Source organism: Spermophilus citellus, assembly GCF_964194105.1.
Source record: "Spermophilus citellus genome assembly, chromosome: 8".
Lineage (NCBI taxonomy): Eukaryota > Metazoa > Chordata > Mammalia > Rodentia > Sciuridae > Spermophilus > Spermophilus citellus.
Genome location: NC_138189.1, coordinates 121959113 through 121982616, shown reverse-complemented (window position 1 = coordinate 121982616; position 23504 = coordinate 121959113). Strand labels below are relative to the sequence as shown.

Genomic DNA, 23504 nt, shown 5'->3' with positions numbered 1-23504 from the left:
TGGGGGATCTTCATTACTAACGTTTAAGATTGTGAGTATGGCAAATGATATTTTTCATTCTGTTCTTCGTAGTCTGAAATATGCTAAACACCGTAGTTAACTGACATACTAATGAAACTGACACCCTCCCACCTACTTAGAGTGAGGATAACATGTTTATATACTCTCTTTAAAATTGTGAAAATAAACATGTTTCAGAAAATAACTGGCAAGTACAACAATCAGGCAGGGCACTGGGCTTCTTGTACATTATAAAACTTACTGAGCAACATTTCATCTGCCTTCCAGCTCAGTAAGAGTACAACTCCGGCCAATCTAAAGTCTTCCTATAAGTCTTTAATACTTCAGATTTTCCAAAATTCTTGCCAACATATGAGTTTTTCTAAGTAACTCGACAATAGTACTGTGTATGGGTGTATATGGAAAAGAAGTAGAGGAAGAAATATTTGAAAAGGAATATAAGTGTTTTCTGTCTGCCAAGAGAGTGGGTTATAAATAGAAACATTTTTTGAATTTATGAAATGGTTTTCAAGTATTTCTCTTCCCTAAGTTGCCTACAGTTACTACTGAAACTAATTATAAAGCATTTTGAAAATATAGTGCTATGTAAGTACTACTATTAATGAGGAAAATAGCTAAAAATATTCACTTGAAAAATGATCATTGTATTATCTGCACAATTAGTTTATGATACAGGATTTTTTAAAGAGTGGAATTCATTCAAAAAAGTTTATGTGCTTCAGTAGGATAAAGGCAGATACTTCTGTTTTCTTCTTTCTTTCATCATCTATGTATTTAATTTTGCTTTCTAGTTAATCTCTATAATAAACAGGCCAATCATCAATAGCAGTAGCCTACTTTGAAATGTAAAGATTATGGCAGTCATTTTTGAAATTTTTGTATCTTTGGATTCAAAACCTCAATAACATGTTTTCCTTGTACCTTTATCTCAGCACACAGCACCCCAGTTGATATGCCAAGCAGAGGACAGAATGAAGACAGGGACAGTGGCATTGCTCGATCAGGTATTTCCTTTTATTGGTTTAACTAATGCAGTGAACTATCCATAAAGATTTAAAAAAAAAAAAAAAGTTACCTATTTTCTGTTTTTCCAACTTTTTAAGCCTCATCCTCTATTTGTTGTTTTGTTTTTTTGTCCATATTCTCATGTCCCAAGATTTGAAATTTTGATGTATAACATCTGGGAATGATTATGCAACATAAACTAGTCTTGTATCCAAATTCATATGAGACTAGTGTATGCTGAGAAATCTCTTCCCAGAGTGAAGTTTCCTTGAGTCAATAATACTGGGAATTTGTTTGCTGACTTCTGTGTATAGAACCAGAGGAGGGAAAGTGTCTGCGAAAATAAATCTTTGAACAACAGTGGAAGTGCCTGCCAACTGACCTGATCACCCTTTCTTCTGTCTTAGAATACTGATCTAAGTTGTGTCTCAGGTACCTTTCTGTTCTTCCAGAAGTCCTAAACTTTACTTTTACTTTTTCTTTTTAACTAGCCCTGAACTTTCTAATACTGCTTTTAGGATCCCATGGTTTCTGCTTTTGTACATGATGCTGCTTTTGACTTTTGATTTATGGTTCAGATCTGAGGTAGGTTCTATGTTAGAAGAGAAGTAATCCAGGGACTTAGGTGTGTGGGGTTTACCTGATGATTACACATCCTGTAGGCCTCCTCTAGGAGCACGCTACTGGTTTCTCCTCTGACACATGTCTCCTTCGACCAAGAGGCCAACCAGCCAGCAGTCCCTGCACAGACTGGATCCAGACCTTGGGTGCCTTTCCTCCTGGCCTTTCATTCATTTGTGTTTCTACCTCTTGCTCTCAGTGCCTCAAAAATCCTTGTTTCTTCTGTGTAATATCAGGGCCCTTCTCCCATTCTGTCCCACTCTGCTCCCAAGTTGTTAAATGAAATGTATTGTTACTGAATCTCCCTGTTTGGCATTTAATATTTATATATGAAAGAGATGATGGAGAGGGCTGCTAATGCTCCTGAGTGGCAGTTTGCTCCCCTTGCTGTCATTTATATATATGCATATGAATGTATATGTTTGTATTACACACACATATATAACATACATATATGTAATAAAGTATATATATATATATATATATATATATACACTTTATATATAGTGTTTTATTAGTTGTTAAAATTGATTCATATTGGTATTCATTATCTTCTCTGTGAAGTTGGGCTAATCACCTTTGGTCTGAAATGTAGCTCCCATTGATTAGACTTGTATAATTTTCACTTAAAATCTGAAAAGGTAAAAGGCAATATGTGATGTGCAAGTGAACTGTTTTTCTTTTGTCATATTTAATGATAGTCATGGTAATTTCTTCATTTCTTGTGGGTCACTGTCAGCTGAACTCTGAGTTCCATCAGTTACTCAAAAGATTCTGAGTGTGCACTGAAAAACCCTAGTGTCCTAGTGGCCCTCAGCCCAATGCTGTTCTCGGTCCCCTGTGATAGGATTGGCACTGGACCAACTTTGCTGTGGTTGAATTCCAAAGCAGAAAGGTGAGAGCTTTTCACCTGTCTATGGGGGAAGGAGCATGAGTAATGTTCCACCAGGGCCCCTTCTGAATGCTCATGTCACGGGATTTCTGTCCTGTTGTAACCTTATTTTACTTTTTATACCCCTTGTTCCAGAAAAGATTCAGAGATTTTTAGGGAACTAATACCAGCAGAAACATTATTAGAAGAAAGTTTGGATTTTCCTAGGTAACTTCAGTTTATAATATAATTGGTAAAATTAGTTCATGTTGTACGAATCTAAATCGCAACTTGTTTGATATTCTTTAGATTCTATATTGCTCTAAAACTACTTTTCCAGGCCTTTTGAGAAGCAGGAAAATTGAGTTCACATTAAAGTACAAGTCCATGGCAGCCAGAGCCAAATGTTTTCTTGTAGAGGGGTTTGGGACTAACCAGATCTGGGAACTGGGGACAGAATGATACAAAGGTTAATTTTGATAATGAAAGAAGACTGGCTCTGTTTGGTAGTTTGGCAATCTGTATTTCCAATCTCTGCTTCTCCTTTTGAGAAGACGGGGTCAAAGGGGATGGAAAGAACTGCCAGTGCCCCTGAGAGGGGTTTTGCTCCCCTGGCTGTCCTGGTAGATGTGCTCACCTTTAGGTTCACACCTGGGAACTGCTCTGATATCCCTGAGTCTTACATAGACTAGTGTGAGCTTCACATCTTTGGTGGGATTAAGAATTCTGTTAACTTAAGAGCTCTTTTATCTTCTTAGTGTAATCCATTCTCTACTCCTTATTTCCCACCTTAAATTGTGGAGGAACCAAGATCTCGGTTCTAAAACAGAATAGGAGCTCCAAATATTAGAATTAAATTAGCAGAAGTAGTAGAGAAAGTAAGATGGTGTTTATTGTCTTTTAATTCTGTAATTTTTAACTTCTATCTAAAGAGTAGAGAGATAGGAAAAGTGTTGTTGTTGTTATTGTTATTTGGTACTGAGATTAAATACAGCGATGCTCAACCGCTGAGCTACATCCCCAGAGTTTTTTATATTTTACTTAGATATAGGGTCTTGCTGAGTTGGTTAGTGCCTTGCTAAGTTGCTGAGGCTGGCTTTGAACTTGCAGTGCTCCTGCCTCAGCCTCCAAGCCGCTGGGATTACAAGCATGCACCACCGCACCCAGCAGGAAAGTTTTTAAGGTAGATTTTATTGTTAAAATAGTTATAGATTTACAGCAAAATTTGGAAGATTTTTTTCACAGAGTTCTCTTATAACTCTTCCTCAGTCTGCCCTGTTAATAGCATCTTAATATTGGTGTATGAATTATGACAATGAATGAACCAATATTAATATTAGTGAAGCATAACCATTAGCCAAAGAACATAGTTTAGTTATTTCCTTGGTTTTTACTTAATTCTCTTCTATTCCAGGACCACATTACACTTATTGGTCAGGTCTCTTCAAGCTTATTTGGCCGTGGTAGGTTCTCAGACTTACTTTGTTTTTGCTAATCATGACAGTCTTGAGTACTGGCTAGTTATTGTGTAGAATGCCCCACTATGAGAATATTGGAAGTTTTCCTCATGATGAAGCTGAGGTTGTGAGTCCAGGGAAGGAAGACCATAGGGGTAAAGTGCCATTTTCATCACATCAGGTCAAGGCTACCTACTGTCACTGTGCCTTGTGACCATTGACACTGGCCTTGTTTACCTGGCCAACGTGATATTTGTCAGGTTTCTCCACTGCAGAGTGACTGTTTCCCCCTCTCCATACTCTGCTTTGGTAAGACGTCACTATCCACCTATGGAGTGGGGAATTGTGGTCCTCTTCCTCGAGAGCAGAGGCTCTCCATAATTTAGTTGGGATCCTTCTGCATGGGAGAAATGTTTAATCTTCCCATTTATTTGTTTATTTGGTTATTATATCAATATGAACTCCAGGATATTTATTTTTTTACTTTGGATTATAATCTAATAGTACTTCATTTTAAAAAAATTGTTGTAGCTCAAATCATCCCAGCTTTGGCTATTGGGAGCTCTTTTTCTTATCTCCTGTGCTCCTTTTATATACCCCCATTTATGTGGGGGGTGCTAGTTTGAGCACTCTCTTACATTCTGTGCTACAAAATGCCATACACACACACACACATATAATACAGTCATCTTCTGTATTTTTTTTTTGCCCAAGTCCCAGAGTTAGTTGTTTCCTCATTCATAGAATGTTTGTTTCTTGGGGTGTAAAGGGGAAATACCTTTTCATTGTATTTTCTTTTGGATATTTTGAAAGTATCTTCTGTGTAAAGATAAATTTTAAGAGATTATTTTAGTGGCATGGTTGGTTATTTTAAGTAAGGCCTTGGAAGAAAAGAGAGGTGGATTTCTAGCATACTAAGCAGATTGCTGGCCCAGTGACTAACGGGACATAGGTTTTAGGGGAGGAGTAAGAGAGCAAGCATGACTCTTCAGTTTCTGACTTGAGAAGACAAGCAGAGGATAATGTGGTGACATTACCCAATGTAGGACAAGCCAGAGGCCCTTCAGGGAGACAGATAGTGAAATAATTTTTAGCTAGAAGTGTCCACAAATTCTCCACTGGTGAGTAGCCTGCTGTAATTTAGAAATAGAAAACTGACTGAAATTCAGAAGACTTGGATCTGCGAGCAGCATGAGGTTCCAAGGGCTGGGATTGAGACAGCGTAATCGAGCCTTGTCATCTGCCCATAGTTCAGCTCTAGGCTTTCTTCATCAAATCATAGTAAGGAAAATGGTTTTCCCATTCTTTTTGTAGCTGCATTTCTTCAGTCTTTAAAAGTGGTAAAACAAATAGGTCGGTATGAGGAACATTTGTAGTATGTACTTTTCAAGTGACTCTCCCAGATAAGAATATACATCATCAAAGTGTTCAGATAAAACTTGTGTTTCAGCTACTCTGCAGATACAGGATGAACTCTGCCCAACATTTGGTTTGGATCAAGACTGATGATGTCACATACACATACTGTAAGGATGTGGAAAGGCTTTTTACTCACATAATGAGGGTTTTCTGGAGAGAGCAGGTGACTTCCCAAGTTGGCCAGAAAAGAGCTTGAGAGAACAGGGAAAAGAGACTAAACTTGGGTTTTCTTGGTGGTAAGACTGTGAGTGTTTCTTCATGTGGTTTAAACCCTCCCACTGGCACCAAAAGAGACAGCACCTGGGCTTTGCCGGGAGGGAGCAGAATGAGGCCAGGGGGATGGGATGAAGCTTCAAAGCCATCAGCAATAGAATATCAAAAATGAAGTCAGATTCCTCACAATGTAGGTCACCATGGAATAATGCACAATGATGTCCCATTTGTACCTGAGCCTCTTGCTGACTTAACTGATTCAGTGCTTAGTAAAGAGAGGAGCAGGAGTCAAAAGGACAACACTGCTTTTTATTTTTTCATTTTGTTTTTTGGTGCTAAGAATGCATTCTACCACTGAGTTTCATCCCCATGTCTAGGTATTATTTTTTGTGTAGGGGAAAGGCCCTACATGCTGTTGACCGTTGCACCTGTGCACATGGGCAAAAGCTTGAACTTCAGCATGAGTCTTGGTCGCATAACCTGGGATCTTTCTGTCACATAAGAAGATAGGAGGACTCTGAGGAGCTGCTAAGAGGGCATCTCCCACTCACTTCCCTGTCTCCCCTGGGAGGCTGCCATGAGACAATTTCTCTTCAACTCCACAGTTCTGATAGGGGACTTCTGCCCTGCCCTCTTCAAATAGAATTGCAGAATATAAAAGTACTTAGCTGCAGTTTAGAATGAGCTCCCAGCAATGGGTGTCCCCCAGCTTGCACTGCAAGTATTGATCCCTTTTGTGTTGTTACCATTTTGGGTGTGGGACAAGTATCTTTGGGAGCTGGTCCCTTTGGCTTAGTCTTTCCATCATTTGGTGATAAATACCCAGGTCTAAAAATGTCTGCTTGTGTCTTTACTGTTGAGGATCTGGGCCTTGACCTTGCTTTGCTTTGCTCATATTATATTTGTTTGATGTCCTGTAAGGTGTCTTGGACAGAACTTAGTTTCTTTATTTCTTTCCACTTCTTATATTTCAAGTTAGACCTTTGGCATATTCCTGGAGTGAATATTTGCCATCTTCACTTTCACAGGCTTGTTGGCTTTTTCTTTCACTTTAGCTTTTTCGGTTCTAAACTTGCATTCTTATATATCTGCTTAGGAAAAATTAGAATCAGAAAGTAATGAAAGTAGCAGTCAAACCCATAAGGGATCTAGAAATAAATCTAAGAAAATGTGTGATATGTGATGGAGAAATTTTTAAAACTTTATTAAAAGACCTAATTGGGTGGAGTGAAGGATCACATTTTACAAATTAATCTATAAATTCAGTGTAATTTGAGTTAAAATCTCCTGTGAAGTCAAACTAAACTTCTACTTCATATGGAAGAACAAAGGACCAAGATTATATATTTTTCATAAGCTTTTGTAGGCACTTCATTCTTAGATCCCAGACTCTGGATAATAGACAAAAGTCAAAAAACTTGGTAAATAAATGCAGAGAATGCATTGATCACCTAGGGTGGGCTAGAGTTTATGTCCCAGATAAGAAATTAAAATTTGAGATGTTTTGAAATCATGGTAGTGAGAACATTGTCTTTTTTATTATTCAGGGGGCTTTATAGGAATTTTATTAAAACTTAAAATGGCATTTTTGAGGACCTTTTAAACTCCTAAATTAATTTTGTGGTTTGGGAATTAAAATGTGTTATGTGTAATTTGATTTGCCAATAAAATAATATGCTTGGTTTATTAAAAATGAAGTTTTCCTCTTAGATAATAATAACAGCTCTATTCATTGACCCATTAAATGCTTCTATTTTGTTGTCTTTAGAGTGTAATTACATACTAGACTAAGTCACCTTACATATTTTCAAGTTTCTAAGCAAAAACTTGAAGAACTTTGAGTCTCACAGTGAACAAAGTCCATTGTGTTTGGGATATAGTACCCTTTCATCCAACAGATAGAAACAGATAGAAAAGGTACTCAGAACAATACCACCAAAAAAACAAACTTTAAATGAAGGTTATGAAGGTTGGTTAAAAAGAGAAAATCTAAATACTTAAACAAATTCAATATGTGAATTCATCTAGAAAGTTGTTTCTCTACTTCTCTGTTTCTGTTACACTTACTGATTGAGACAAACATTATTGTCCTTAACTGAATTGTTGGCCCAGTATTCAGTGAGCATCTCATGGAACAATCTTCTAGGGTATGGGGATAGATCAGTGCTCAGAATACACATGAACCCTGATCTCATCAAATTTAGTCAGTTAAGGAGAGATGGATGATAAACACTGAAATGTAGGCACACACTTATCAATGAAGGAAAAAAAATATATGGGGTGCCCATGAATAGCCCTCTGAAAGCATGAAATTTCAGCTGAGACTTTAATGCCAGTAGGGACTCCATGAAGTTCCCATTAAGTCTCCATGAATTCTCTGTGAGGATTAGTTCAAATACCATTTTAGGGATGGTATAGTTATTGCAGATACCTAGGGTAGGAATAGACTACAGATTTGTGAATAAGGAATAGAAAATCCTTGTGAATAAGAATAGAAAAAAGACAGCCAGATTTCAAAGAGCATATCTATAATCAAAGGCTAGCTGCCTTCTTTCAGGTAAGAGGCTGAGACAGGAGGATTGCAAGTTCAAGGCCAGCCTTATCAACTTAGTGAGACCCTGTCTCAAAATAAAAAATAAAGGGACTGGAAATGTAGTTCAGTGGTAGAGCACTCCTGGGTTTAATTCCTGGTACAAAAAAAAAAAACCAAAAAACAAAAAAAACAGAGAGAAGGCCAGTTGTGGTGTGGAAAGGGTGGTATAAGATGAACTTGGAGAAGAAACATGGGGTCGATCCCATGAATATGTTTTTTTTTTTTTTTATTTTGATGGGAGCATTTCCAAACATTTTCCTTTGGATGGCTGCAGAAGACAAGAGAAGATTAAGGGTTATCTGCAGAATACTTCCCCCATATGTCTCCTTGCAAGTTGAAATGTGTTTGACAGCATCAAAACCTTCTGCTCTAGGCCTTAGTTCGGACCTGCCCTGGGCTTACTGTATACCTGTGTCAGCACAGAGTCCTGAGAGTGTTGACTGTCTGATACTATGATCACATTTTTCTGCAAAAATAAGTAAATCAATCTCAAGATTCTCCCATCAAAGAAATTGTAACAGCTTCTGAGTTCTTGACTCTTATACTTCCTCTTGCCTATGGCAAGGTTGTTCCTTGTGATTTGCCACATTCTGTGATTATCTTCTTCATTTCTTGGGAGTTTTTTTTTGTTTCTTCTCCCTCAGAATGTGAGCTTACCGACAACCGCAGAGACCTACATACTCAGTAGTGTTTACTATTCTGTCCCCCAGTGACTTATAAAATAGTTGACATATAGTAGATGCTCAATGAGTATTTGAATGAGACGGGGAAATATGTCCGCCCATATATATAAGTAGAAATACACATAGATTTTTTTAAACTATTGATATTATTTAATTCTTTCATAGAATGTCTGGGGTATACCTCCTCTGAGCCCTTCGTCTCAGTTGAGGTATCTGTTTTCACAGAGGTGTTCTTTGAGCACTGATTAAAGAATTTACCCCCATTACTTAAAGAAAATCATAGTCATTTTATTTTTATATTAATTACTGCAGTCTGAAATAATTTATTCCATAAGTATAAACTCATGTAAGCAAAATAAGTCATTGAAACAGAAAGCATATTTAGGACTAGAAGTTGCTCTTTGACAAACAAGGGGACTGCAGTGGTTGGAGGATAGGACGATAAGAATTGTGTATTTGGAAATTGGGGTCCAGACACAGGCTACAATGGAAGGAAATGCTTAATTTCACCTAAAAGAAAAATAAAGAGTAATGAGGTAGTCAAGAGGTAGAAATTCTTATAAGTAAGCATGATAATGTGGCATTAGTTACCAGCTTAACAATATAAAGTTTTTATAAGAACCATGTTATCAGAAATCTGCAGTCTCCATATGATTTAATAATTTATTCTGCATAAATAATGTGGGACCTGATAATTTATGCACGTGCCTTATCTGTGATCCTTATTTCCTTTAATATGGTTTCCTTTATAAAGGATTCTTTGCTGTGTAGAAATCTTCATAAAACAAAAATTATAGACTCCCCCTGCTGGATATGATTGGTAGAACCTGGAAATTATGTTACTTAGCATATATGTATTTTTTTTTCAAAGTTTTTTGTACTAAAATACACATAACATAAAATTTGCCATCTTATCCATTTTAAATTTACAGTTCAGTGGTACTAAATACAAACCTACTGGTGTGCAGTATATAATATGTAAGGACTCATTTACCTCAGGTTTCAAATTCAAAATTTCCTTCTTCACAGCCTCACTAAGCAGCCTTTTGATCACACCTTTCCCATCGCCAAGCTCCTCTACATCTTCTTCCAGCAGTTATCAGCGCCGTTGGCTTCGAAGTCAGACAACAAGTTTAGAGAATGGCATCTTTCCAAGGAGGTGAGTTTCAAGTTTGTTCTTGCTGGGGAAAGTGCTAGTGTAGGCAGCGTGATAGGGCCCCGCAGGGTGATCGCGCTTGCCTGCTGTCAGTGGGAGGAACGGGAATCTTCAAGGAGCCTCAGTGTAACCAGAAAGTTTACAAGTTAGACATTTGAAGGAGAAAATAGATTAAAGCTTACCAAAAGATTCTGATTTAAAAGACACTAGGAAATATCTCAGTAGTTGTGCCATGTTTGAGCTAGGTTTGGTGTTAAAGTGAGTGTGCACTCTTTTTGAGTCCCTTACAAATGTAGCTCTTGTAAGTCGTGCAGGGTGGGATAAATCTCTTCCTTGGAGTGATATGATATTTGAAAATATGACATATTCTCTATTCATATTAGTGGTTTATTCTTATTGTAAATCTTAAATTTACCAACTGAACAGGCATCAATATAATTAAAAATATAAATGACATCAAATACTTTCTACCTTCACTTCTGTTGGTTTTGTAATCTAAACTTCAGTTATGTCTACAACATATATTTGATCTTAAATCAGTAGCATCTAAACTCTTCTTCTATCACCCCAAAAGGGAAGTTTTATACATAACTATAAAAATTCACTTCAATTGATTTAGTAAATTAACTAGTAATGACTCCATCGGGATCTGTGAGGGTGTAAAAATGATTTGGCTACGTGCCTGCATTTAACCTTTTATGCACTGGTAGGGAAGATGATATGCACCTAAATAATGGTATAAAGAGACTACATGCTATAGGGAGGCATAAAGTGCTTTGGAACTCAAGGAAGGAGAAAACACAGTGATGGTTGCACAGGAAGTGGGGAACCCTGTGGAGGAGAGGGCACTGAAAGGATAAGCAGAGAAAGAAGAGGTTAGAGCATCTCTTCTGTTCCTCTCACAATTCTAGGGAGTAAGACAAGAAGAAAAAAGTAGAGCTGCATTATTCAATAAGGAGCTGATTTTTGGTTGATGGACTTCGAGTGAAATGGATGGGAGCTTGGCACTTGTTGTGAGGACAAGTCCTGCATGTTAGAACAAGTTAACCTGGATTCTAAGCACTGCTTCCGCATCTGCATTAGTGATAATAATATTAGTTTCAGCCTCAAAGGGTTGTTCAGACGGCCAAATAAGGTACAGCAAGTCAGGTGTTAGTCTGGACACAGCATATGGTGAATAGAATATTGGCCAATATGACTTGTTTGCTATTGCTACTGCTATCACTGTCATTGCTATTACTACAACTGCCGGGAGTTGGCGCCACCACCAGCCCCACCCAGGCATTATGATAGCCGTGACCAGAAGAGATGGATCTTGGAAACCCTCCCTCTTAGCCATCTCTTTGCTGAAAATGCTCTTTTATTCCTTCAGGTTTATGTCCCAAGTTGAGTATAGCATTTCTCCATTCCACTCCACTGAAATCCTTCAAAATTCTAATTTGAAGTAAGGACTGACATTGGGAATTAATCAATCTCTAGTGAATTTCTACCTTAAATAAGACTCTCACATTCAGAAAGCCTATGAATACAGTCAGGGCTGATATATAATTTGTGGGACCAGTGCAAAATAAAAATGCCAGGCCCCTTGCTCAGAAAGCAGGAAAAATGCTGTTAAAGGTACTGAAAAGTAAAACTTTGCCTTTAAAAATATTAGTTATAAAACATAATAGAGATAACAGTGATATGTAAATAGCAACATAAACTTATAAATTCCAAAAATATTTTTGGTATAATTTTATATACTGCTATAAAAATACTTAATATGAAATCTTGATTTATTGTAAGATTTTTCAGGCTTTTCTGCAAATTCACTATCATTGAAATTTCTACTTTAGCAACTTGTCTTTCAGTTGATATTGAAAGTGGCATTAGTCATTCCTGGCAAATTCAGAGTGGCAAATAATTTTTTATAGTTATTTAGAGAAGGATCTTTCTACTGAGGCGTTGGGATGTGACAACATTGGGATGAATGACTGATAAACTTTTGATCAGGTGATTCTTGTGGAACAGTTTTCTAAAAAGATTAAATTCTTCACAGAAGTCCATTTTGTGTTAAATCTGAATTTAATTATAGATATAAATTTGTATGTGGCTATTTAATATTTCCTTTGATGTTTCCTAGAACTTGTATTTACCTTACAAGAAACTGAATGTCCTCATAAGCTGTTCAAAATGTCTGTTTATGCATTCTGTTGCTATTTCTTCAAATATGAGGAAACATTAATTTTAAAATGATCTTCCTCATTAGTAATTTGCCTATCTGAATGTTCATATAGAAACAGGGTTTTTTTTCTGTTCAATACAACAGTCTTTACATTAATATTCTACTTCTATACCTGTGAATATTGCTTTGTAATATTGCAGCAATTTTCAGAATCAGAGATGACAGCTTTTTGGGAAAGATTCTAATAACTCCCAATTCACTTTATTGCAGTGTCCATGTGTACGTCTTTGCTTTGTGATAATTTACTCCTTTAGGGCTTAGGTCAGGAAGTTAAATATTTGTGTGAACTCCTTAGGGAAGGGCTCCAATGGTGGATGGACAAGCTGGCTTCTTCCCATGGTTCCTGTCAGAGGCCCTCCCTTCTTTTCTCATTCCCCTCCCATAACTGGCCACTGTTGCTTCTGCTGTTACTACTGTCATAGCCATCAGTCTGGGTCCAAGTCCAGCCTGCCATCTTGGAACCTTGTGGCACCCTGTCCTGCTTCAGATGTGTTGGTGTAAGTCTGACTGTCAGGCCTGAACCCAGCCATGTATAGACTGCTGCCCCATATCTTCCCTGCTCATGTGCAAATATCATTGTCACATTAGACTTCACTTAAAGGACACTAGTACAAAGATAAATTATTAAGAATTCAAGATGCCAGTTGCAGAACATTATACCTATCCTGGGGCCTTTCTGAGAGCAGATTTAATGCCCATGAAGCCAGCCCTGAGTATAGTATGTTGAACATTGAGAATGTATATGTAGAAGACATTTTGACTTGATTACCTGTACCTGAAGATCAATCTCTTCATTCAAAGGATGTTGCTGTTAATCCACTCCATTTTGGCAAGTAGTGGGTAAGAAAATCAGTTTCTTATACTAGAGACAAGAGAACAGTAGGTATCAAAAATTATTACTTCTGACCAAGAGAAAATTCACAGTAATTGAAAACTTCTTTTTTTTAATCATTTTTAATATTGTTTTTTAGTTTTAGGTGGACATAGTATATTCTATTCTTATGTGGTGCTGAGGATCGAACCCAGCCAGCACCTCATGCATGCTAGGCAAGCACTCTATCTCCGAGCCACAACCCCAGCCCCTGAAAACTTCTTTTCTAAGAGAATTAAAGGCAGTCAGGAATGATATTTGAATCCATAACAGGTGGCACCTCACTGACCTCAGGGCCCCCTGCTGTACCTGGTGATATGCTTTTGCAGCTTGGGCATTTGATAGGTGGTACCAGCAGTAGTACTAGTAAGGAAAGAAAAGCCACAAAGATTGTGCCACTCAGGCCATTGAAACTTCAAAGGAGCAAGATAAAATAACCCAGAAAGCCTTTTGATTTGATTTGTTTGATTTATAAATGGAATCAATCAGTCAGGCATGATGGTCCACACCTATTATCCCAGCTACTTGGGAGGCTAGAATGGGAGGATAACAAGTTGGAGGCCAGCCTGAGCTTAAGAAGACCCTGTCTCAAATGAAATGAAAGGGGCTGGTGACATAGTTCAGTGGTTGACTGCTTGCCTAGCATGTGCAAGGCCCTGAGTTCAGTCCCCAGTACCTAGGGGGAAAAAAATGATTGAACAAACCATATGAAGTTGCTGATGGGATGTTCTGTGACAACAAAAATGTCAATTTCCTGTGGTCCAATGTAATTCATAAGGTTCATTGTAAGTCAAAGCTGACATAAGTAACAAGCCAAGTAGTCCTGATACAATGATAGGTTGTCGAGAAATATTAAAATAATTATAGTTTTTGCTTTATCTGTGATCTTAAAATACTTATAATGTACATAAATGTGTATTCAGAGCATTAATTAAATTCTCTTTATAAGGAATAAGATTGTGTAGGGTGGTTGGTATTGTTTTGATATTAGACTTTCCCCAAAGCTCTTGTGTGAGACAATGCAAGAAATGTAGAGGTGAAATAATTGGGCTATGAGAACCTGAACCTAATCAGTGCATTAGTTTGCTAATAGGGTTCAACTGGCTGGTAACTGTAGCCAGGTAGGGTATGGCTGGAGGAGGTGGGTCTCTGGGGGTGTGCCGTTGTGGTTTATATTTATATGTCCCTGGTGAAAGGAGCCTCTCTCTGCTTCTTGGTGTCCATGTCTTGAGCCTCTTTGCTATGCCACACTTCCACCATGGTGGTCTGCCTTACCTCAGGCCCTGAGGAATGGCATCTGCCATCCATGAATCGATTGAGACCTTTGAAACCATGAGCACCAAATAAACTTTTCCTCCTCCAAAACTGTTCTAGTCAGGTCTTTTGATCACCACAGTGAAAAAACTTAACTAAAACAGTGGTCTTTCTGCAACCTGGAGCCCATTAGCTGATCTGGTTGCTTCTAGCTTCTTCCCCTCAGTGTTCCAACTGTTGTAATGCCTCAGATGGCATGAGCACCAGCCAACAGATGAGGAATGGGGTCAGAGTTTGGTCATTTCCAGTGCTCAGTAACTGAACCTATACTAGAGACAGAAATTCTGGGTTCTAACTCTAGCATTGTCACTAAGAAGCTTTTTGTTCCCCAGGCAATTGAGTAAGCACCCTGCCTCAGTTTGTTCATTTACAAATCAGTCTATGCACCTTACATGGTTGATGACCTGTGGGAAAAGGTACATGGAAGTATTGGGCATGTATACTCAAATTTTTAAAAACATTCTTTTATTATGGAATAATTTTTAAAAATGGAATTATGATACTATTCGATCTGACTTGTTCTAGTTTTCATAATGGATCCAAGACTATACTCAGTTGCTTTAGAATTTACTAGAGGATATATGTAGTGAAGCAAGGAGGATTGCCACTGTTACAACTATGGAAGTTTTGCAGAAATTCAGCAGGTGGCGCTCTCTGCTACGTTAAACCAAGGAGAGAATTTATTGGGTAGAACTGAAGATAATGGATGAAGGATAAAGGGGCAGAGTTCAGTGTTTGTAACTATTAGATTATTAAAGATCATGTTGGCCTAATGAGGAGTGGACTGGTATGAGAGTTTACTTTTGAAAAAGAAGAGACATAAGTACAAGCATGTTTAACAGTACAAGCTCTGAAGAATTTTTTTATAGACAACAGAAATAAACTAGTGTAGGAAAACAAGGTTTTAACAGAGGTATTTTAGAAAAGAATGGGGCATTGTGTGAAATCACACATTCTAAAAGATTCTCAAAGAATTTTTTCTGATGAGGATGATCTAGGGATTTCTTGAAGTGTATAGTTGATGGTTTATTATAAAATGTAACATTAATAGGCTGAGGTTGTGGCTTAGTGGTGGAGCACTTGCCTCACTCAGGTGAGGCACTAGGTTCAATCCTCAGCACCACATAAAAGTAAATAAATAAAATAGATGTATTGTGTCTATCTACAACTAAAAAAAAAAATTAAAAAGTAACATTTACAACCTAGAGATCGTGTGCTGCCAGTGGTGAGTCTGAAGTGAGAGCATTTTACATACTAATCAGCCATACCTGCATCTCTGAGAACTTGGGTGAAGTTAAGGGACATAGTAGCACATCTCTGAGATTAGAACAAAATTAAAATTAGAACAAAATTTAAAATTAGCTTTTCTAACCATAAAAACTTTTTATCTGTTTATGTTTTATAAAATCTGGATGTATTTGAACTTTATAGATCGTGAGTACCGCACCAAATATAGGACCAAGGACAGGAAGCTAACTGCCTTGAATTCTGCCCAGCATCAGGAATTGTGTTATAAGGCAGCAGTACCCTCCTGTATTTGTCAGAGATAGAAGCTAAATGGTAATGAGAAAGAGAAAAGAAGTTGTATACCTACCATGTGCCAGGCAGGGTGCTTTCCTTTACAATGTTATATCCTTTGCTTTAGTGTCTTTGTAGAACAAAGCAAATTAATTTTTTTATCCTCACTCTTGCTATTAGCAGCTTTGTGGCAGCTATTCTGGCTTTTCACAATAGTTAAATAAGAGATTTTGTTAGGCCATAGTAGTGAGGATTATCCTATAAGACAAATTGTGTATACATTCAGAATTTATTCACGTCGTGGTTATTTTATCATAGAAGCAGAGTCTCAAAAGAATCATAAGTTTTTGAGAATTTCACTGAAACAGAAGAGGTGATTCTTTCTGCTTGGGGAATATCTCAGAGAGCTCAGTCAATCACATGGCTTAATCTGAGCACTGAGAGGAGTTTCATCTAGTGGTCTTAGTATCTTTGGGAAAGTTAGCCTGGAAAGCCAGTAAATATTCAAATGCGATGCCTGTGTTAGAATACTGTGTACAATTTTTCCTTTTTTGACGTTCTTATCTGTTGATGTCAATCAAAACAAAGGGCTTATGAATTTTGAGTGAACAGGTATTTCATACCACTCCTAAATACCACCAGTCTACAAAATGATACAGGGGGAAGGGTGAGAGTCTAACAATGGTACATTCAAATTAACTTTTGGTTTTCATTTGAGTTTCTTTTCATGTTACAATAATAATGTGTGGCAAACCAGTGTTCTCATTTTTCACACAGGGAATCATAAAAGAGAATGAACGGGAAATAGATAAACTCTTTACCAAGACTCTGAGGGTTCTTGATAAGCTTTCTGAGTGTTGTCCTTGGCATGACAGTTGACCGTCAGTGTGACTCATTGATGCATGGCAACTTTTCAAACTTTTTCTTCCTCCATTCAGGTCCACTGATGAGACATTTAGCTTGGCTGAAGAAACCTGTAGTTCTAATCCAGCCATAGTTAGGAGGAAGAAAATTGCCATAAGCATCATCTTTTCCCTGTGTGAGAAAGAAGAAGCGCAACGGAATTTCCAGGACTTCTTTTTTTCTCATTTCCCCCTCTTTGAATCTCACATGAACAGGCTAAAGAGTGCAATTGAAAAGGTAACAACATCATAATCTAATGTCAAATGGAGAAGTGATTATGGAGTTTTAAGGATGGCGGAATCTCTGTTTATGTACCAGATCACCTTCCTAAGGAAGTTAAGTCAGCCCCAGCAGTGATGGGTCCTTAGGAACATTGATGTTAGCTACCAGATACTGGTTGCTTTAGGAAAGGAAATTATTGCTTTCTAATGACTGAAGGCATTATTACCTTGGGTGTGCTTAATTTATTATAATTCACTTTTTTAATTAATGAAGCCCAATAGATAAGTTGTAAGGTAGTTTCTTCTTTGAGTGATTGGGCTTGCTTTCTCTCTACCAAGGCCATGATCTCCTGTAGGAAGATTGCAGAGTCAAGCCTCCGTGTCCAGTTTTACATCAGCCGTCTGATGGAAGCTCTGGGAGAATTCAGGTAAAGTCAAGTTTTGGCAAATCCAACAAGAAATTGATGAAGAGCAGCAGTGGCAGCAGCCATGGATTTTAGGATTATAGGGAGAATTGAAGGGCTGGTCACTTCAGTGGCTCCGCCCTTCAAGATGGAAACAGACCAAATGGAGCAAGAAATTTAAATAATCCAACACTAAAGAATCTTTACCCCTACCTGACAGTTCTTATATGATTGTTCTGAACAGAGTAAGTGGAGAAAACTGACATTTGGTGTGTCTTATAAGTCTGTTCATTGTCTCATGTCATCCAACAACAATTCTAGGAGTAAGCACTACTACCCCCATTTTACATATGTGGAAAACTGAGTTCAAAGGTGCTCATCCAGAGCACATAATGGAGAGCATGCATATCAGCAACACCTATGTTTCAGTTTGCCAGCACAGTTCTGGTTTGTATCCACTGTCTTCCGGTACATGTCCTTGTCTGGACGTTACTCATCACCCTCATATGTCTTCATAGGCAGTTTCTAATTAATGACCTTTGTACTCTGGAATCCACTTTTCTAGAGTCCTTGCTCCTGGTGTCTCTGTAGAAAGGTAATCTGTTCTGGGTAGCAGGTGGAATTCTTTCCCACCATGCCGAATTGAAATTGTTGCACCATCTCTTGGAGCTAGTCATGGTGGTGAATGGAATCTCGCTCCAAAGTAGCCATGTAATGAGTCAAACTGTTACTCCCCAGCTGAGGGATAAAATATATTTTATAATTTCTAGAATGTTAGGACATTTTTGTGGTGCTTAAGGTATCTGCTGATCAACTGTATAATACTGCTTACAATGAAATCACCATGATTTTTGAATGTAAAGTACTCAAGTGGCACCGTAGGCATTATCTGATGATTGTTAAGACTTAAGTCACATGTTTGAAGAATATTGTGAAGTTGTGCTTTTTGATGGCAACCTGATGATTAGTAAACCTCCCATAGTTTGTTTGGGCAATACTAGAGTTACCTGTTGCTCTGCTGTGGTCAGACTCAAAGCTGGATTTTGCTTGAGTCTGGGTACTACTATAATGAGAGTATTAATTTTTCAAGAAACTGAAAGAAAAGAACTAAAAAGCTTCACTGTGTACATAGATGGGTCTTATTTTTCAACAGTCACAACCGCCCAAAATGGTGACAGAATTAAGTTTCAGCATTTAGAGTCCTTGGTTTTACTAAATGAATTCTGGTGCTGTTTACTGGTAGCTTGTCATTGCTACCTAACTCAGCAAATACCGTGTTTTTGTATTACCAAGGTGGAATTCTCTTAGGTCCCAGTTCTTTCATATACAGTCAGAAAATCAAGTCAATATGTCTCTTCTATCTTGATTTGGGAAGGGTGGATGTGTTATCAAATCAGAGATATATTAGCCTTTTACCCCGTGGAGAGCCTAAGTTTTTCTACACATTGAAAAAGCACTTGTAACTCATGTAGCTTAAAGCAGAGCCCTCCATGCCCGGCAATGAGACCTGAATTCACATCCTAACCTTGCCATTAAATATCTGTATGTCTTGGCAAAGAACCTAATCTTTTCTATAAAGTTAGTATGTAATATAGTAAAGAAGAGCAACTTCTATAGGTTTTTTCCTATAAAAATAAATAGAGTGCTTTAACTAACAAAATCAAAACATTATTCAGAAATTGGGAGAGTTGAATTAACTGATCACATTTTTAATATAGTATATACTTTCTCCCTATGTCTCCTTTACTATAAAAATGGTTGTATGATACCCCACAAATATGTATTTTTATGTTTTATGTATAGGTTAAAATATATGAAAATTTAAGTAGTTGTGGTTTCTGACACAGGATATGGTAAAAATAAATTGTTTTTACAATGAATATTTTATGTTAGAGAGTTGGCATACTTTTTCTGTAAGGGGTATCTGTCACATCTATTCAATTTTACCATCATCCTACAGAAGTAGCATTAGATAGTATGTCAGTGAATGAGTATGTGTGTGTCCCAGCCAAGCTTTATTTACATAAAATATAGGAGTCTGATTTATCCTGTAGTTCATACTTTGCTAATCCGTTATATATACTTCTTGAATCTCTTAAGGACTGCAGAGATCCAAATTTTTCTCCTTTATTCTTTCTTTTTCTTTTTTGGTACCAAGAATTCAACCTAGGGTCCCTTAACTACTGAGCCACATCCCCAGCCCTTTTTTATTTAGAGACAGAGTCTCCCTACAGCCTCACTAAGTTGCTGAGACAGACTTCAAACCTATGATCCTCCTGCCTCAGCCTCCCAAGCCTCTGGGGTTACAGGCATGTGCCACCATGCCCCATTCTCCTGTGTTCTTTTGTACCGAGATTATCTTAAAATATTTGTGACTGTTTTATGCATCCCTTCTCTCTCTCTCCTATAGAGGGACTATCTGGAATTTATATTCTGTTCCAAGGATAGCTGAACCAGTATGGCTTACTATGATGTCAAACACTTTGGAAAAAAACCAGCTCTGCCAGCGCTTTCTCAAGGAGTTTACACTTCTGATAGAACAAATCAACAAAAATCAGTAAGCTTCAACTCTCTGGAGGCTTGTATGTGAATTCTATAGCCAGTGCATGTGCTGCATAAGACATGCCTCATCCAGTATTGACTAATCTGGTTGTATTTTCTTCCATTTCTCCAAGGTTTTTTGCTGCCTTACTGACTGCAGTGTTAACCTACCACCTGGCTTGGGTACCAACTGTCATGCCTGTTGATCACCCTCCCATTAAGGCCTTCTCAGAGAAACGTACCTCTCAATCAGTGAACATGCTGGCCAAAACACATCCGTACAATCCTCTCTGGGCACAGCTGGGTTAGTACCTCATTTGACTGTTCAGATAACATAGGGGCAAAATTGGAAAAATGCTAGAATTTATAGCTTAGATGGACTGTCCAACCCAGTAATTCAAAAATTGTCGCTGAGCAGGGAAACAATAGAAGAGTGACCCACAGAATCTAATTGTCAGACTACTACCTTCGTTTTTTTTCCCCTACTGATAGCTTTGTTCTTTTAAAGGAATATGGGCAGCCATTCTCCATTTCACAGTGCCTGTTCACTCTAGCACACGATTTCTTAACCTCAGCATTATTGACACTTTGGGCCAGATAATTCTTTATTAGTTGAGTTGTGTGGGGGTAGGAAGAGAGCATCTTAGGCATTGTGGGATGTTTAACAGCACCCCTGAACTCTGTCTTATAGATACCAGTAGAACCCAAAGTTGTAACAATTAAAAAATGTCTTAAGACACTGTCAGATGTTCCTGGGAGAGGGGCAGCTAAACAAACCCTGTTTGACAACCACTGCGCTAGAGGGTGGCTCAGATGGGAAAAGAATAAGACAAAGAGGAAAGTAGAGGCATGCTATAATCTTGTCAGTTATAGCATAAGTAGAAATTCGAGGTGGTATTGACTTTCTTGTCCTGAGGCATGGCATAGGATTCTGTACCATGGTTGGTGGATGGTTTAGAGTTTGGGGTTTGTGAGAATAGGGTTTGCATATTTGGGCTCCTGTGGAGAAGAGGCATCCTCTAGAGCCTCGCACGCTCTATACCAGACCTGTGCTGCACATGGGAGGGGGAGTGGAATACCTCTGGGAGCTGGCTGTCTCACAGACAAAGCAGATCCATATTCACATGACTAAAGAGCATCCTGCTTATGACTTTAATAAGGGTGTACAAAGGGATGCAGGAGACAGTATAGTGGGAGGTGAGGAACTTGGGGGCCAGCAGTCTACTGCTGGGTCTCAGCCTCCACTGGCAAGTCACTTAGTTTCTCTGTGCCTGTTGTTGTTTCTTCTTCTACTTCTCCTCTTTTTTTTTTTTTTTTTTAAAGAGAGAGTGAGAGAGGGGGGAGAGAGAGAGAGAATTTTTTTATTTTTTAGTTCTCGGCGGACACAACATCTTTGTTGGTATGTGGTGCTGAGGATCGAACCCGGGCCGCACGCATGCCAGGCGAGCGCGCTACTGCTTGAGCCACATCCCCAGCCCCATCTACTTCTCCTCTTCTTCCTTTCCTCCCCTTCCCCTACCTCTTCCTCTCCTCCTCCTCTTCTTCCTCTTTTTTCTCTTCCTCTTCTTCCCCTCCTCTCCTCATTTGCCAGGCAAGCACTTCACCACCAAGCCACACCCCAGCCTCATGCTTACTTTTGCATCTGTCAGATTATCAAGTGGGGTGGTGATGGGACTTACTTCCCGGTTGCTGTGGGATTAGAATGGCTGTATAAAGCACCGTTGTTATGTTGCTACTGCAAATTTATATTGCGGGGTCCCTTGAGAGAAAGAAAGAGTATGAGGGGGATTTTCAGGGAAGGCTGTACTTGAGGAAATGTAAAATGGAATTTTCCAGAAAGAAGAAGGGGAAGAAAAAAAAAAAAACTAGGGAAGAGCACTCCAGTCTTAGAAAACAGCATGTTTAAATAACAATATCAAAAGCTGAAGCAGTGAGCCAAGCACTCTTTTAAGTGCTTTTTACCCATTAATTCATGTGTACACTCCTACCCTATTACTATTGTTCTTTTTTTTTTAAGTATTTTTCAGTTGTAGAGGATTGAACCCCGTGTCTCACATGTGCTAGGCAAGCATTCTACCACTGAGCTACAACCCCACCCCTATTGTCCTTATTTTAGAGCAATAAAAATATCTTCTTGTCCTTGTGCCCTTGGTCATGAGATGTGTAAGAAGGAATATGTAAGTCTCATGGTGGGGAGAGGAGTGTTAATAGATGTATTCTTTAAGCCATTTTAATACAATACTTTAATACTTGATGCAAATAATCCACACTAAGCTCAGGAAGACTTCAGAACGTGCCTGGCTCAGCCTTGCTCATACAGTTCTTCCTTGGGAGGGTAGAAGGTTGTTCTTGTTATGGGACAGTAGCCTTTTAAAAATGTAGTATTAAATGGTGAAGGAAAGGGGGCTGGATATTAAGGAAACATAGTATCTCAAGCTGCCGGGTCACCAATTTAAAAACAATGCTAATTAAGCCGTTTGCATTTAATTAGATAAATGTATTTATAATTAGGCATGCTTCTTATTTGCAGCTGAACTAATTGGGAGCCATTAATTCCCTGTTTTCAGCATAACAAGGCAAAATCCCTTCCTGTGGGTTTACATTTGTCATTTTTCATTGCAGATCATGTGTTATTGAAGGTCTTCAATTCTTCCTTCCCCCAAACAATCCAGTAGGGGTCTAGCTATTGATTAGAGTAGTGTGAGGAAGAGACAAGGCCCTGGTGCAAGAGAGGACGTGGTAGCTTCGGAAAGCCAAGTGTGAATGATGGTTGAAGTAGAAAAGATTCTGTCTGGAATCATTTCAAAGACTTCTCAGAGCTCGCCAGGACAGTTAGCACCACAGTGCCCACAATTCTGTGTGGCTTCTCAGTGCTTCCCGGCCAGGGAGGGTTGAAGAAAGAAGGTGCAGCCCCTTGTTTTCACTCTCAGGAGCTTAGTGATCTGTGTCTCTACCTCACACGGCCCCTCTTGAAAGGGCTTTTCCACAGTGAGGATCACTACCCACTAGTGGGCTGCAGAAGCAATTTAGTGTGTTGAAAGGCATCTTAGAGGTATAATTTTTGTACAGTTCGAGTTCCAGAGGGCATATGAGGCTTCTCTGTAAAATGTGCTTCTTTGTTGGCATGAGGACACAAAGTTTGAAAGCCACTCTATGGTGACACGGATGAAAGAGTCTCCTGTCTGCCTCCTTTGGACTTAATCAATGTCAAGGGTTTGTGGAAACAGAATGCAGCTTTTCTTCTTAAAAGATGTTTCATTTATTTGGGGGGTCGGAATATTTGAATTACTTTTTCATTTTTCTACCTAAAGTTTAAGTTACATTTTTCAGAAAGCAGTAAAATTAGACTTTAAATTAGCTAAAAGAAAAAAGAAAAACCACCTGGTCAGAATTGAATAACCACATTTAAATAAGCCAGGTTCACAAAAGAAATTAGAAGATATATTGAGTTAGTGATACAGAGATGCTG

General features: G+C 38.4%; 1 protein-coding gene across 7 annotated transcripts in view; it reads left to right on the top strand.

The window, feature by feature from the left end:
- The window catches only part of FNIP2 (folliculin interacting protein 2), a 111996-nt gene that overhangs the window by 64130 nt on the left and 24362 nt on the right, over nucleotides 1–23504 (top strand). For all 7 annotated transcript variants that reach the window (XM_081303624.1, XM_081303621.1, XM_081303622.1 and 4 more), the window contains 6 exons: nucleotides 954–1025; nucleotides 9913–10042; nucleotides 16905–17106; nucleotides 17430–17518; nucleotides 19905–20051; nucleotides 20170–20339. In XM_081303624.1, the coding sequence (XP_081159750.1) occupies nucleotides 954–1025; nucleotides 9913–10042; nucleotides 16905–17106; nucleotides 17430–17518; nucleotides 19905–20051; nucleotides 20170–20339 (810 nt within the window). The remainder of the gene's footprint in view (nucleotides 1–953; nucleotides 1026–9912; nucleotides 10043–16904; nucleotides 17107–17429; nucleotides 17519–19904; nucleotides 20052–20169; nucleotides 20340–23504) is intronic.